At 59.6% G+C, this 16,261-nt stretch overlaps 1 protein-coding gene across 11 annotated transcripts in view; it reads right to left on the bottom strand.

The window, feature by feature from the left end:
• Positions 1-2,090: 2,090 nt before the first annotated feature.
• GPR161 (G protein-coupled receptor 161) overlaps positions 2,091-16,261 on the bottom strand; it is a 49,603-nt gene continuing 35,432 nt past the window's right edge. For all 11 annotated transcript variants that reach the window (XM_053209076.1, XM_027046147.2, XM_053209075.1 and 8 more), the window contains 4 exons: positions 12,055-12,779; positions 7,234-7,338; positions 4,827-4,946; positions 2,091-3,012 (listed from right to left, as the gene is read on the bottom strand). In XM_053209076.1, the coding sequence (XP_053065051.1) occupies positions 2,747-3,012; positions 4,827-4,946; positions 7,234-7,338; positions 12,055-12,779 (1,216 nt within the window). In that variant the 3' untranslated portion in view covers positions 2,091-2,746. The remainder of the gene's footprint in view (positions 3,013-4,826; positions 4,947-7,233; positions 7,339-12,054; positions 12,780-16,261) is intronic.

Below are 16,261 nucleotides of genomic sequence, written 5' to 3'. Positions count from 1 at the left end.
ACAGCGCAGGGACCCAGTCAAATGACAGTCTCGATGAAAGCGGCAGAGATGGACAACAGCCTTAAACGGGAAGACATGGGAGTGAGGTTTTTAAGCAACTGTGTGCCCAAATGTCCACCCTGCCACTGTCCCTATGGTCCCCTAGGAAGGTCTCAAGCTGCCACCACACAGCAGTATGACGCCGACAGGCCCGGGGGGAGTGGGGGCAGCTGGGGTTTTGACCTGCACCGAGAACCGGTGTCCTCCAAAATGCCTCTCGGAAACTCCAGACGTGTGCAAATTGTGGACTCTTCCTCTCCTCGCCCACCTCTTTCCTCACCGGCTCTGGCTCTGAGCGCTTGGATCCAAGCAGATCTGGATCCCCGAATATGCAAAATACGGTTCTAGCTGCCACGCGTCCTCTGAGGTCGTCACCTACCTCACGGAGCCATCCCCAGCTGCCCTACCCGGAAATATCCACCTCCCTCCGGTGAACGAATAAGTACTTGACTTTGCCATTATCTTCGGTATCACCCGAGTCTCTCCCTGTATTATAACGAGTGAAGGAAGACACTTTAAAGGCACCGCCCAGAGGCCAGCCTGGTGCTTTGCACACAGTAGGTATGCGGTGCCTAGGAGCGTCAACAGAAAAAAGGGAAACAGACCCTGTAAAGCCAAGTGCAGGTGAAACCCTAGCAAATCGCAGCCAGTCTGGGATCCGCCAGTGGGGACTTGGGGTCCCAAGACTCTTCCCTTAGAGCCCAGCCGAACCCAGCTGAGCGCAGCCCAGGGGAAGCGCTCTTCAACCCCTGGGTTCCAAGCCGGCATGCTGCTCTCAAAACGGCCTCGTGGGCAAGCCATCCCAGGTTATTCCGGCCTAGAGATTAAAGGTCATCTCCGTGCACACTGGTTTCTCGGGAACACGGTCCCCTTACTAGACAAGCGTGGGAAAAAACACACAGAAAACGTAAGAGGCCCTAAGATTCAGGAATGACGCCCAGTAGCGGGAGCAGAGTCCGTGTGACCTGCACGTCTGGGCAGATCCCACAGGCGTATGTGCCCTCCGCTCCTCTGGAAAAGCCACCTGCTCCTTCCCACCCCATCCAGAACTTAGACCAGTGCCCGGCACCCTGCTGACCCGGAGCACTGCCGATGGGCTCGGTCACCAGGAAGGCAACGAGCCCTCACCTCGGGAGAGGGCTTTAGGAACTTGCGCGCCGGGGACCGCGCAGCCAAAGGACGATGCGTCACCAGGAGCTGGCTAGGCCCCGAAGAAAACACCACAACGGAGTGTGCTTCCTGGGGCGGCTGGATCTCCGCGAATCTGCCCCCTGCGGCCCGCCTAGAATTGCCAGAGCGGGGAAAGTCTGGCGCTCGGCTGATGACCCAGGCGGTTCGACGGCTTCCCAAGTCACCACAGCACTACTGCAAGCCCACACGTCAACGAATGTCCCAGATCGAAGGGGGAGGCGGGCGCGCTCTAACCAGATGAATCACGTTCCCGACGCTCCCCTTCCACCTCTTCCTCCAAGCCTACACCTGGGTGGTCGCTCAGGACCCTGCTCGAAACAGGTCTGACGAGCCCACACACCGCGCCTGCCCCGCAGGGCTTCATGCACCCATCAGAAACCATCTGGAAAGATGTGCCTGCACCCATGGGAGGGTCCACTTCCCCCCCTCCACCGCCCCCATCTTTAACCTACAGATAGAGAACGTCAAAGATCACAGCTGGAAATGACCTTGGAGACCATTCAAATCCCACTTCTGGCCCCCTTTTCCCACTTTCCGGATGGACGGCTTCGAGGGGCACAGGTGCAGCGACGTCTGCACTCCATCCTGCCCCACGCCCCGGGGCCAGGGGACCAGCAGCCGTTGCATGGGGGGGTGGGGGGGGGTACTGTCCCTGTGCAGCTGGAAGCTGCAATTCTGACTGGTCGCGGGGCCACCACAGCCTGTCAGAGGAGGCTGTCCTGTGTGACTACGGTATCTCTGTGTCCCCGCCGTGCTGGGCACCACAGCCCATTCCTGCTTGGGAGGAGCATGGCCTGTCCTAACCGAACACATTTTTGTTTTAAATTCTGGAAATGAAACATCTGGCACCTGCTCCTTCCTCGTGACTTTGACAGTGGTTTTTCCCTTCTTTTGAAAGAATCAGTCAATAGAGAGGCAGGCAGAACGGCCCCCATTCTCAGCAACAGCAGCCTCAGGCCTGCTGCTTCCGCCCCGGGGCGGAGGAGGGGGCCTGTGGATCGTCCCTACTGGCACCAGCAGGTGGCTCCATGCGGACTGCAAGGTCACGACCGGGATGGAAGTGTGGGAACTCCCATCTGACCGGCCCTGCTCCAGGGTCTCCTCTGGGGACCATTCAGTGCAGAACCCCAGTCCCACGGGGTCCGCATCAACCACGCAGACGCCGGGGGCTGGTCTCGCGTGGTTAGGACGTGCTGTCCCCCGAAGCGCGCTGGGAAGGGCTCACTGTCTGAGATCCCTGCCGGGCGCCCGGGTCAGGAAGAGGGAGTCAGCCACCTGGTGGTTTCCTTCCCAGCCCCGGTCTCTAGTCCCTTCTACGCCCCACCTCCCGGAAAGTCCTGGCCACACCTCCGTCCGCTTTCCTTCGTGCCTCAGACGCCGCTGGTCCCATCGCCAGGACCTCCAAGGTGCCCACGCGCGGCCTCACGAGACACGCCGTTCGGTGTTTCCTGCTGGCCACACCTCAGGTGTTCTGTCCCCGGGCGACCCCGCGGGACAGACGGTCCACCCCGGGCTCTCATCTCTGTTCCGCAGCCAAAACGTTCCCTTCTTCGATGCTCTGCAGCTGCAGCCTCTGACTCGCCGGAGTCCTGCTGCCTCGGCGGCCCCCGAAGCCGGCCCCTGGGACGGTCCGCGCGGCCGCCAGGACCCCTGGCAAAGCCTCCTCCCCGAACAGGTTGATTTTGGCTTCGGCCTCGATGACTCTGGCCAAGCTGGCTGCGTAACTGTCCAGGGACTCGTGCACTTCGGCTTTCACGTGCAAAATAGGGTTCCTGGCAGCATCTGAGGGAGAAGCAGAGACACGGTTAGCGGAGGGCTGGGACCGAGGGCTAGCGGGAATATTCCGGCTGACGCCTCACCACCGAGGGGGTTGAGGGCATAGCTTTTGCGGTCAGATTCCCCGGGGCCGAAATCCTCGACTCCCCATTTACTAGCAGGGGACGCCTGGAAGTATCCCAACCGACGCTTCCCCATCCGTAGCGAGAAGGCCCCGGCGCCCCTCTCCAGGAGGTTTCTGCGATCGGTAAACAGGTCCTTCTGAGATGTTCGGGTCTGGCCCGTGAGAAAGGCTTGATAAATACTCCCGGGTGAGGGTATTCGAAATTCTCCATCTCTGAACGAGTTCTCTGGTGTTCCAGCTCCCGAGGACCACACAATGTCTACGCTACAAACTTCCACAATCCTGAGCGTGGGCTCTCTCCCGGCCACACAGGCTCAGACCCCCCAGAGCCTTCGGGTCGGAAGGAACACAGAGGTCCGCGCGCCCCACCCAGGATGAGGACCCCCAACAACTAGAAACAGAGAGAGGTGAGTCTGCAACATCACGCCCAGCGCCACTCATCACCACTGCCCTCACTGCCAGCTTTCCCGACGGTGTGTCTCCTACCCCTCAATGTTCTTCCGGAGAGGAGGCAACATCCACCCATCACCCCGCCTCAGGGAGTCTGCAGCCGGACACAAGAATGGAGCAAAGAGTGGGGGGGGCACACATCGCCTCTCCCGGCCCGTCTCACTTGCGACCCGAGGGCGGCCCTGTTCCTCCCTGCCGGCAGACAGGCCCTCAGAACCGCCATCCCCACTAAGTGGGTCTGAAGGGGCCAGACTGGCCCCCATGGGCTGGGCAGTCTGGGGGTTGGGGGGGGGGGGGGGAGTCCTTCATGCTTTGGTTCCGGGCTAATATATCACAGAGCCCATGAGGCTGCAGGCCGTCCTCTGTTCCTGAGTCTACTCTGCCGGCAGAGTGGCCGATCTGCCTCCTGAGCTCTGCGACCGCCCCAGTCGGGCAGGAGTCAGGGAGGGGGGCAGGAGAAGAGGAGGGATTCCTACGATCCTAAAGCTCTGACGGGACCCATGTCGACGGCCACAGTCCGCTGTCCTGATCCCGACTCTCCCACATCCCACCCAGTGGTTCTGGCGGCCGCCCTCGCGTGCGGGGATCCAGAGGACAGGGTCTTACGTCGTGGGCGGTCTGGATGGTCCCCTGTCGCTCTTCTAACACGCTTGTCCGGATGGGAAACCAGACCCTACGTCCCAGAGGCGACAAGGACACGTGGGAGACGAAATGCGGGAGCCCACTCCCCTCACGGGCTCACACGCCCTCATCGACTCCAGGGACGACAGATGGTCGAGGCGACAGCCTCTGCTCAGGGGGGAGCACTCGTGGAGCCACTGCTTCCATTTTCCCCGTGAGGAAGCGGAGGCTCAGAGAGGGCAAGTTCAAATTTATACCCACACCGCGTCGGCAAAGGGGACAGACTGTGGAGGGCTCAGAAAGTTTTCTCCAGTCCGGCGGCTTCCCGAGGGAGCAGATGGGAATCAGGATGGGGGCTGTGCGTGCGCGTGCGCATCTATCTAGAGTCCGACAGCCCCACCTTCCCAGCCCGGGGGCCGCATGCCCCAACAAGGGGAGGCCCGGGGACAAGTGAGGCCAGCAGGGTCGGGAACGGTCACGGTGGCCGGCACAGCGGGGAGCCCTGGAACGCTGGGGGTGCGAGCAGGGCTGAGCCAAGGAATCTTCCCCGGATCCTTTCCCTCTGCTGCCCCCCACCCCCCCGCCCCGCCCCGGGCTGTCCCAAAGCAGTGAGCCACAGACCAACCTTTCATCTGTTCCACTTCATCTTCAAATGTCACCGAGCTCCTCCTCTTGGGGGGGCAAGTACAGTGGGAGGGAGGGTTGTCATCCGACGTGTAGTCCTCGAGCAGCATCACATCTGTCCCTGAAACCAAGGGCGGATTGTGCACACGGAACCAGGGGTGCAAGGTCCTCCTCACCGCCTCCTTCTCTACCTCTCTCGCCTCCTCGTCCCCACATATTCAATCCCACCAACAGGTGCGACCATGGTCCCACAGCACGTGCAGGTGCCCGAGGGACACCGTGTGCATGGTGTCATCCCGGGGAGTCTGCAGCGGGCCCATGGGGCTGCCCCCCCTGCCCCCCCCCCCCCCCACACACACACACAGTGTGAAGTCGGCCAGGCCTGGGTGGGAGGGGCGGGGGCAGGGCTCAGTGCAGGGCAGGGCCCTCGGAGCTCTGTGTTCTGAGGATCCTTCTTATGGTCTGAATTCCCGTCACTGTTAAAATATGTTGTGCTAAATCAACATTTCAAACCGGAAAAGGTAGAGTTCTTTGAGGATCAAAAAAGAATTGAAAAATATACCCCCTAAAAGAGCGGAGAAACAAAGGCAGGGAGGCAGGGGATCATACTAGAGAGGGCTGGGCTGAGCCGGGACCCTGGCCTGACACCGTCCCCAGCCTCGTTCCATCCCGGTCTCCAGCTTTCAATCCTTCAAGGCCTCAGTGCTGGGGAAACGAGGGAGACAGGGCAGCCCCGGGGTCCTCTTGCTGTTTCAGAGCAAGCCACAGAGGCATCACTGCCTGGCCTCCAGAAAGATCATTCCCTGGGAGTCAGAGCACCAGTTCGCGCTCCACGCGGACCTAGGATCTCGGGCAGGTGCCAAATCCCTCAGCGTCCTCAAGGCTGCGACGCGGGGATGGTAGTTCGGTCCACCTCACGGATTGGCTGAGGACCGTGAGCTGAGACGTGGAAAGATGCGGCACAGCGCTCGGCACACGGCAGGAGCTAATCGGGGAGGCACGACTACAGCCGATAAACGGCGGGGCTGGAAGTCACACACGCTCGGGTCCGTGTGACGGCCCAGGCCATGCTCCTTCTCCGGCTACGACGCCTATGCCTTCTGCCTGGCCACCTCCTTGCTCTTTGGGGTTCAATGTCACTCTCCGAGAAGCTGCTCTAATTCTCCCTTCCAAAGCTGCCCCCCCCCCCCCCAGTTATAATCTTTAATAGCAGAATTACTGAAAGCATGTGGGATGACGGGCCGTCTTCCCAGGTCCACAGAAAGTTCCATGAGTACAGCTCACCACTGGATCTCTGGAACCTAGTACAGAGTCTGGCCAGAGCGAGGGCTGGGCACATAAACATTTGTTGAATGCATGGATGTCACACTGCCTCCGGATCCCTGCTGGTCGTCTGCAAATGGGGAAAGAGCCTGGGGAGTGACCCAGAGACCTTCCCTTCCTTCAACTCACACGAGGGACGCGGGGCAAGAGGAGACGGTGTGACAGTGGTTCAACCCGCTGGCTGACGGGTGAAAGAACATTCTCAGGGAATATTCTGCCTCCAGGGAAAACTGTCCACGCCAGAAGGCCTGGTCTCGGTCCCTGCCCACGGCCCACCCCAGCGTCGAGGTCCCAGGCTGAGGCGGGGGGAGACTCAGGTCAAGGCAGAGAGGAGTTTTCACAAGCTCCGGGCAGCAGGGATGGAGCAACCCCCCCCCCCCCCCCCCGCCACTGCCCAGCCCTCTGCGCCTTGTTCCAGCTCAGCCCCACTCCCTACAGCCCCAGGATGGGGAACAGACGCCTCTGCCCACCGCCTCTCACCAGGGCCTGGTGAGGTGCCCAGCGGCATGTTAGGCGGACTTCCTGAAGGAGGAGCTCAGCCCGCAGGGTCCCCTGGGGGCAGCCACGGGGGACGGGAGCATCTGTGCTGGGGACGTGTCCCTTGGGGGAGACCGAGTTTCTCAAAGGCAGGGCACAAAGCACACCAGGGTGGTGAGCCAGGGATGTGGCCTCAGGGGAGCTGCCGTGATGGGGGCCAGCTAACCCCAGTTCACACCCGGGGTGCTCCAAGACTTACAGATTAAGCAACTTGCCCCAGATGGCACAGCTCAGAAAAGGCCAATGAGACACTGAACACCAGGCAGCTGGACCCCAGAGCCCGTGGGGGCGGAGGGTGTCACACTCAGGGTAACAACTCACGGGCACGTGGCACTTCAGCTTCTCAAAGGGGTTGGCTTCATTTGGATCTCACAACAACCCCGGGTGGCGGAGAGAAGAGGGAGGGAAATCCCGGTTTGATATGGGCGGAAACCGAGGCCCCGAGACGCTGGCGAGCTCAAAGCCGCAACCGGAAAGGCACGCATGGGGAGGTCCCTCCCGCTGGCTCCTAAGCAGGCCCCAGGGCGTGTGACACGCGGGAGGCTTACCTGAGTCCTGGGAGCAGCTGAAGCCGGTGTCCCCGGTGCTGCTGCTGTTCCCCAGGGGCTGTCCACCTGCCATGAGCGCCGTGAGGTGTGGGGACAGGCCCAGGTCTGGAAGGCAGAGTCGGCGCCGTCAGCACGGTCCAGGTCCCGCCGGGGCAGCCCCCGTCCCTCCCACTCCAGCGGTCCCCCCCGCCCCCGCTCTCCTGTCCCCTCTGTCACTCGCAAGCCGCGCCGTCAACCCACCGCAAGACGGGGAGCCCCCGACCGCCCTCTCCCCCTCTGCCCCTCGTTCCTGCCCCGGGGGCGTGGCTCCCCCAAAGAGGAAGCTCTCCCAACAACGACACACCCCAACAAGGCGGGTGGCAGGGAGACCTCGAGGCAGCGGTCTTGGGAGACCATCTTCCGGTTAAACGCGCAACGCGGAGGCGCCGCGACCTCCTGAGGTCCGAGCGGCAGAGGGGAATCTGCGTTCCGGAGGCGTGAAGCGCCAAGCGGGAGAGAGTGCCCGCCAACGGGAAGGTGCCGACGAGGACCGCGGGCCGGACCCAGGGAGCGGAGGCCGGCGGCCGGGAGGCCTGGGGGTAGGCCGGTTCTCGCACTGGGCCCGGAAGCTGAGGAACCGGAGGCCAGGAGCCCCCGCGGCAGGTGGGGCCGGAGGGAAAGTGTCTCTGGGCAGGGGCGGGTCCCCTCCGCCGGCTCCGCCCAGCCCGGACGCCTCGCCGGCAGGACGGCGAGAGGAGCAGGCCCGGGGACGGCCGAGGCATCACCGGAGAAAGTGAGAGCACCCAGGCTGCGGAGCTAACAGTGGGACCCCCGCCCCTCAGCTCGCTCAGCAGAAGAGGGAGGACCCTCCCCGGGGGGCCGAGCGCCTCCTGCTCCCGATGCGGGGCCTCCACCCGAGCCCAGGGCCTCGTCACTGGACACTCCAGGAGAGGCCCCAGCTTGAGAGAAGGAATACCGGAGGAAGAAGGGAAAGAAACGGATCTCAGCGGAGGCCGTGGAGGGAGCTTAAGAAAACAAAGAATTCTGCGCGGTCCTGGAGAACACCGGGAGAATGACGACTCCAGGAACAAAAGAGCCGGACGCTCCGGAGACCACGGAGGTCAGGAGAAGGAGCTCTTAGCAATTAACAAGGCAGCACACAGAGTCAAAGTCCTCTGGCCTCGCGAGGAACACCTACAGCCTAGCAGGCCGAAGAGACCGCCGCCACCCACCCCCACGGTCCCCTTACAGACAGGAGACGGCTCGGATCCTTACTGGCTCCGACCTTCACTTGCGTCCTGAGTTTTCAGAGGGTGCGAGGTGATGGAGAAAGCGCTTTCCTGCCTTCCCTGGAGCTAAGGAGGACACGACTGGGGGTGGGGGCGGGGGCTTCTCTCAGGACCACCCCTTCACGAACTCGGGAACCACACTGGTGCAGAGGGCCCTGCTGGGTGCTGCTGTAGAGATGAGTACCAGAGAAGGGCCCAGACATGTTGGTCCCGTCCAGGGCCCCAGCCTCAGAATGTGTCCATGTCTCCGCGGGAAGCCTGGCTGGGGGAGAGGCCCATGGGGGACAGTCTACTGCCAAGTGGGCTGGCCGAGGCCGCGGTGGGGTTTGGACACCATCTCTGAGGCTGTGGTGAAAGCCGGAACATGCCCTGGTCTCCGGCAGTGTGAGGAGTCACGGGGGCCAGACCACCGTGGCCGTGGCCGGGCTGACCGCCTGCGAGCGAGCAGCAGCCAGGTGGCCCTGCAAACGGAGAGGAGCAAGACAGACCCTCCAGACCTCTGTTGCTCCTTTGGAAGGGGTCTTACCCCCCTCTTTCCCTCTGCTACCACCGAGCTCAGCACTCCCGGAGGTGAGGGAGGTGGCCTAGAACGCAGGCTCCAGGGACGGAAAGCGGATTGGGGTTCAGGAGTCTGGGCGGATGCAACCCAGGCCCACAGGGGGTATCAGAGGAGGGTCCGCGCTCCCTGGCTCGACCAGAGGGACCGAGGCCCAGAGGTGGAAGCTGGGCCTCCCTCTTCGGCCCAGAAGGGCATGGGCATTCCCAGGGCGGGCGGGGCTTGGAGCAAAGGCAGCCGAGTTCTGCTCCGTGTCCAACACTCAGGAGCTGGGGAAGGCCAAGTACACAGAGCCCATCGGCCCACACACTCTGCAACCCAAAAGCCTCCCACAAGACTGCTCATCCCTCAGCGAGGAGGAGGCCACCAGCTGCCACGGACCTGCCCACCAAACCACAGCGGGCGTCCCAGCGTTCTCCCGGCCCCATGGCCTTTGCCGACACCACCACAGGCGACCTGCGTGGAAAATGCTGGCCAAAAGCCGATGTTTGTTTTGGTGCTGGCTACCCTCTCCTCCTCTATTCTCTTCCCTCTTTCTTTCTCTTTCCCCACTCTTCACTTCAATGGAGGGCAAAACATACACTTTTTGCCTAAAAGAGGAGCGATTTTACCAAATCTGAGTAAGTTACTCGGAGAAATGAAGCCAGACCGTGAATGCAGTCCTGGCTCACAAGTTGTACTTGGCAACAGGGACTTGCAGGGGCAGGCGATGGGCATTTCGGTGGTTACAATACTGGGGTACGGAAAGGTTCTTCTCCTCTGCTCAGAATGAAAACTCCCTCTCTTGATCTCAGGGTCATGAATTCAAGCACCATGTTGGGCATGGAGCCTACTTACAAAAAAAAAGAGAAAAAGAAGAAGAAAAAGCCCCCGACTTCCTTCCTCTCTCAAGAAGTAACACTCCATCAGCCCACGGAATAAATCAGTGATGTTGGTTTCTTACTGCCTCGTGGAAAAGATCTCCCAACAATACTACCGCTGAGTACGCACAACCCCGGGGAATTCGTTCTTGAGAGGGAAGGTGGAAGGCCTCTCTATTCCACGAACAGGAACCTTTCTCTCGAGCGGTCTGAGCTGCCCAAAGTCACCCAGAAAAAGAAGAGAACTGTAACCTGAACTAGCTTTTCCCAGTCGATCCAAGAGCGCTCAAATCTCTCTTCCAACGGCTCATCCGGGTGATAATCTCCCTCAAACATGGCCCTAAAAATCCGGCTACTTCCCCATCGGAACAACACGGCAATAACCGCTGGAGGCAAGATCCACCAGTGGATGCTAAGAGTAGTGGGTGAAGGCTGAGGGAGAGACAGGGTATTTGCAGGGCCTCGAAGGCTCTCCCCCAGTGTATTTCTTAATTACAGTGGAAAAAACAGTGACTTTACGATGGAGAAGCCTGGCAGACGCCTCCTGAACTGTGCGGACTCAGTGTGTTCCCCCCAAAATTCATACACTGAAGCCCTAACCCCGGTATGATGGTATCCAGAAGTAGGGCCTTCAGGAGGTAATCCGGAGCAGATGAGGTCATGAGGGTGGGGGCCTCATAAGAAGAGACCACAGGGCTTGCCCTGTCCCATCTCCCCATATCCACGTGAGGATGCAGCAAGGGGACAGCTAGGAAGAGTGGTCTCACCGGGCTCCAACCACGTGGCACCTTGACCTCAGACTTCCAGTTGCCCGAAATGTGAGAAATACAGGTCTATGGTTTAAGCCCCCTAGTCTATGGTGTTTGGTGATAGCAGCCTGAGCCAAAGCATCAACCGAGACGTCAAGGCAACCTAAACCAGTAATAAGACATAATGACATATGTGCCCCTGATGTGATCACGGAGAAGACCACAGCACCCCCCCCTCCCCCGGCATTCCTGCCAAAGACGTAGAACCTCATTCTAATCCTGACAACACATCAGCTGAACACAAACCAAGGGCATCCTAAAAACCCCCTTAGCAGTACTCTAAAAAAGTGCCAATGTCACAGAAGACAAGGGAAGAACAAAGACTTGTCAAAGCTTCAAGAAGACAAAGGGAGCCATGACCTGATCGCGATCTGGATCCTGGAACAGCAAAAGGACCTGACTGGGGACACGGGGGAAATCTGCCTCAAGCAGTGCATAGTTAACAGCACTGCCCCAATGTTAATATCTTGGTTTGGTAACTGCTATGATTCGGCCAGATGTGAACGCCAGGAGGAGCGGGGTGGGTGGGAAGTCTCTGTCCTCTCTTCCCAGCTCTTCTCCAAGTCTACAATTATTTCCAAATAAAAAGGGCTAAAAAAAAAAAAATCTATCCCTGCCTAGAGCGAGTCCTCTGGGTCTCACCAAAGGTGAGAGGATCACCTCCAGAAGCTTGTTAGCTCCCAGATCAGTTACCGGATGGAGCAGCTTTACACACAGGGGACAGTGCCATTTCAAGGCGGCAGGGCGGAGGGCTGGCGTTTGGCGCCGACACACGTGAATTACTGGCACCGGCAGGAGGAAACCGCTGACCAGCATGAGAGGCCCGAGGAGGAGCGGATCGGGGAGGAGGAGCCGAGGAGGGGAGGAGGAGCGCGATGGGGGGGAGGAGCGTGATGGGGGGTGAAGAGCGCGATGGGGGGGAGGAGCGCGATGGGGGGGAGGAGCGCGATGGGGGGGGAGGAGCACGATCGGGGAGGAGGAGCCGAGGAGGGGCGGGGGTGCCTGAAGGTGGACTCTGCTTTACAGAACACCGACACGAAGGGACTGGCCAACAGCGGAGGGGACCCCGGTCCAATGCTTGGGTTCTTTTGTCTGTAGAAAGGCCAGCGTGCCGTGGCTGGGGACCCCGAAAACGGACTTCTGAACTCTGGTGTCCCCTGCCGAAAGCCGCCTGGGAATCACGGGGGACACGCCGGGACGTTCCTCCCCCGACGCACACCGTGCTTGGAGCCTCGAGGCCGCCATCGGTCTGAGAGCTCACCCGTCAACACGGCAGAGGGCCTCCCGCCCGAGGTGGGCCTCCCCCTCCCCGCAAGTCCCCAGGTTACCTGTGATCCTGTTGGAAATGCTGAAGAGCCTGGAAGTCCTCTGCCGCTGCACGAACGGCTCCCGGTAATACCGATCCCCAAAGCACATGCCCAGCAGCTCCTTGCGAACCGTCTTGTTCCAGAGCCCATAGATCAGGGGGTGGCAGATGGCGCTGGTAAAGGACAGCCACGTGGCCCAGGTCTCTAGGGTCGGGGAGACATAGTTCTTCCCCCAGAGGGCCTCAGAGGTGATAACAACCATGTAGGGGCCCCAGGTGACCATGAAGGCACCGACGACCACCAGGATGGTGATGAGGGCTTTGCACTGGTTGGCCGAATAGACCACGCCCTGAAAGGCGTTCCTCCTACTGCCGGAGGAGGAGGTGGAGGTGCTGGAGTTCTTCCTCCCATCCCTCTGGGGGTCCTCCTCCACGATGACCACGGTGCCACAGTGCACCTTGCGCGCCTTGACCCTGGCCACGCGGAAGATAAAGCCATAGCACACCAGCATGACCAGAAAGGGGAAGAGGGCACACCAGATCTGCCAGAAGGCGGTATAGCCGGGCTCCCGGTGCCACGCAGCCACACACATCCACTTGAACTCGTCAAACTCCACCGACGACCAACCAAAGAGAGGCGGCAGGCAGCCAATGAGGGAGTGAAGCCATATGTAGACGAGCGCCATCACGGCACGGTTCCCCGTGATCTTCATGGGGTACACCATGGGGTACAGGACAGCATAGTAGCTACGGAAAGGACGGAGGGGGCGAGAGAGAGGAGTCAAAATAGAGAAAACGCACCCGAACGGGCACCCCGTGCTCTCCGAGGTAGGGAGCTTTGTTGAATTTCTCCATCCAACCCAGTCACGGGGCTCCGAAGACGGTCCCTTCTCCCAACTTTTCCCGGACAAGTCACAGACTCTGCCGTGTTACCCCGCTTTGTAGGACCCGTCATCAGCCAGGAGCTGGAGGCCAGGATGAACCCAGGGCTCAGGCGGTCCTGTTTCCGAGTCACGATGCCAGAGCCCAATCATATTCGGGGCTGTGGGTCATCTCGGGGCACCTACAGGAGTCCTAAGGGATCGTGCATGAAGCCAGATCACTTCTGTGTTGCTGACATCAACCTGAGATTGATTCGTTTCCAGAGGGTCATGAAAAAGCCAGAATAATATTGACGGACTAGGGGGTTCATTCAATCGATGGACATTTACTGAAGGCCTTCTGAACGCCTGTGCTACGTACAGGAAAGGCAGTGAGAAGACGTGGCGAGAGACAGACACGTGGGCAGAGTATGCGTCTGGGGTGTAAGAGCTAAATGGAATCCTCACCAACGACTGCTTGACGCCGTGGGTGTTATCATCCCCCTCATTTTCCGGACGAGGGCACTAAGGCAGAGGAAGAATAAGCAGCCTGCCCAAGATAAGGGGAAGAAACAAGACGTAAACCCAGACGATCTGGCCCCACAGCCCCCAGTGACACGCCAGCGACTCCTCGCAAACCGTCTTGTCCCAGAGTCTACACAACAGGGGTGATTTTTAATCCCTCGGCCCTGAGCAGAGGAGGGAGGCCTGGAGGGCTCCAGGTTCACACTGGCGGGGCACCTGTTCCAGAAGGCGGGTCAGCCCAGGCTTCCTGCCGAGACGCACATACACCTAGGTCTTAAGAGATCGGAGGCACTGGCCCAGGAGTCGCTGAGGAGGAAGGCAGCTCTGGGGTGCGGGGAGGTGTGAGCCAGCACCCGCCCCGTGGGGAACCTGCACGGAGCTCAGCACCGCACGGAGGCGCCGGGGGGGGGGGGGGGGGCAGGGAGGAAGCCAGGGAGGATTTAGATCATGGGGTTGAAAGCAAACCACACCCTCCCCACCCAGACATTTTATCCAAAGGAAATGCTGTTTAATGAATACTAGGGTTTCCCCATGAGGGCAGCCTGTGGAAAAGACAGGGGTGGCCACGCTGATGCCACCTGGTACAGACAGGATGGCAGAAAACGAACGGGGCCAAGGATCCCACATCTCCCGTCCTGAGTCACCCCGGGGCACCAGCAGCGCAGGGACAGGGCCCACGGCCTGACTGCCACATGCTGCTTGCCCACCCTCTTGGAGGAAAGGCTTCCCCCATCCACACCCTTTGTGAAAGACTTTCCCTTTTTTAAACGTTTATTTATATTTGAGAGAGAGAGAGAGCGCGCGCGCGAGCAGGGGAGGGGCAGAGAGAGAGGGAGACACAGAATCCGAAGCAGGATCCAGGCCCTGAGCTGTCAGCACAGAGCCCGACGCAGGGCTCGAACCCACGAACCGTGAGATTATGACCTGAGCCAAAGTCAGACGCTTAACCCACTGAGCCACCCAGGTGTCCCTGCTTCTCTAAAAAAAAAAAAAAAAAAATTGGGGGGCACCTGGGTAACTCAAGTCAGTTGGGTGTCCGACGTCAGCTCAGGTCATGATCTCACCGTTCATGAGTTCGAGCCCCGTGTCGGGCTCTGTGTTCTCAGCTCAGAGACTGGAGCCTGCTTCGGATTCTGTGTCTCCCTCTCTCTCTGCCCCTGCCCCGCTCATGCTCTGTCTCTCTCTCTCTCAAAGATAAATAAACATTAAAAAATAAAAAAAAAAGATTTTTAAATAATCTCTACACCCCACATGAGACTTGAACTCACAACCCTGATATCAAGAGTTGCATGCTCCACCGACTGAGCCAGCCAGGCGCCCCTGAAGGGCCTTCCTAACCGGAGGTGAGCCAGGAGCTGCTGACGTCCGGCTGCACGCTCCCCGGGTGTGGGATCTGAAAAGAGGATCTCGCGGGGACCCTGGGATGGGTCACGGCTATCTATTATTGCACGTGGCCTGGGATGAAACAATCAGTGTCTTACGCTGGTACCTGGGTTTGCATCTTGCAAAGTCCGAGCAGCCCAGGGAAAGAAGCATGCCTTTGGAGCTGGGATCCCTGGGTCCAGAGGGCAGCTCTCCCATCTACAAGCTGTGTGACCTTGGGTGGCCTTCATCTGTAACGTGGGAAGCACAGAAGCCCTGGCCCCAAGAACTCGGGGGCCAGACTGAGGGAAAGGCCTGCGTCGTGCCTCTTCACATGGCGGGGGCAGAGCTTGGTCTCTGCCTGTCCACCGACCTTTCCCCCTTCCTTCCTGAAAACGGGAACCCAGATCGTTCGTGCTGCTCCCAACTGCTATGACTGAACGGGGACACTGGGCCCTTCTGAGTCCCGAGAGATGAATCGGGCCATTCTGGTGGTCTCCTACCTCTTGCCAAGTCATGGCCGAGACACTGACCTGTGTGGCACCATCCCAGCCAACGAAACGTGAGGGGGTCTGCTAGGGTGGGATTGAGGGCTGCTTAGGAGGTTTCCTTCACTCTTAAAAAGAAACAAGGCAGAGATTTCTATTTTTCTCTGCCCTTTTAAACCGTGTGCAGGCTCTCTGACCTCAAGACACCCCAGGGGCAGCAGCGCAGCAAAGCCGGGCCAGGGAATGTTAACTGCCCCTGGCTCCTTTGACCAGCCCTGTTCTGGCGGTTGTAAAAATAATTACAATTAATAAGCGGTCCTCCACACGTAATCCTTCTGGCTATTCTCAACATCCAGGTATTATTATTATTTTATGGCAAGACTCCTCCTTTTCTATAATAAATGGGATTTGTTTCACCCGCTGACTAAGGTCCCGGCCACGAGCAATTCCAGTGGGACGTGACCATAACCTCTCCCAGCTGAGCCCCGAGTCCCACCGGAATGCTGGGGGCCGGAGGCCGGCTCCCGAGGGGTCAGTCTCCCAGAGTCAGAGAGGCCGCCACGGGCCAGGGTGCTGCCCAGTTACCCTCCATTTCATTTTTTGTAAAACTTATATATGATGAAACGCACAAATCTACGGCTCTATCAAGATACAGAACATCCCCCATCTGCCCAAGGAAAGACACGGATTTTGTACATTTGAAACCTCATGTTTTAAACTTAGCCTCATTGAGGCCTGCTGCAGGTTCAAAGGAAAACACAGAACGACAGCAGCTCCCTGTGTCCCTGCACGTCATTAGAGGACCGAACAGAGGGGCTTCTTTTGCCTTCCGTGCTCTTAACTGGCTTCCGAAGCTCTGTCTTTTCCCCAGCAGCTCATTTTCAGGCATGAGCCCAAGCACGACCCCAGGTCCCAGAAGAGCCTCCCACGACGTCTCGTGTAACCGAAAAGTCATTACGCACACAGGGGCTCCGACGCTTAGCTGTCCTGCTGC

The sequence above is a fragment of the Acinonyx jubatus genome, chromosome E4 (assembly GCF_027475565.1).
Source record: "Acinonyx jubatus isolate Ajub_Pintada_27869175 chromosome E4, VMU_Ajub_asm_v1.0, whole genome shotgun sequence".
NCBI classification, from domain to species: domain Eukaryota; kingdom Metazoa; phylum Chordata; class Mammalia; order Carnivora; family Felidae; genus Acinonyx; species Acinonyx jubatus.
The sequence above is the reverse complement of the archived record's forward strand: the minus strand, read 5'-3'. Positions and strand labels throughout refer to the sequence as shown.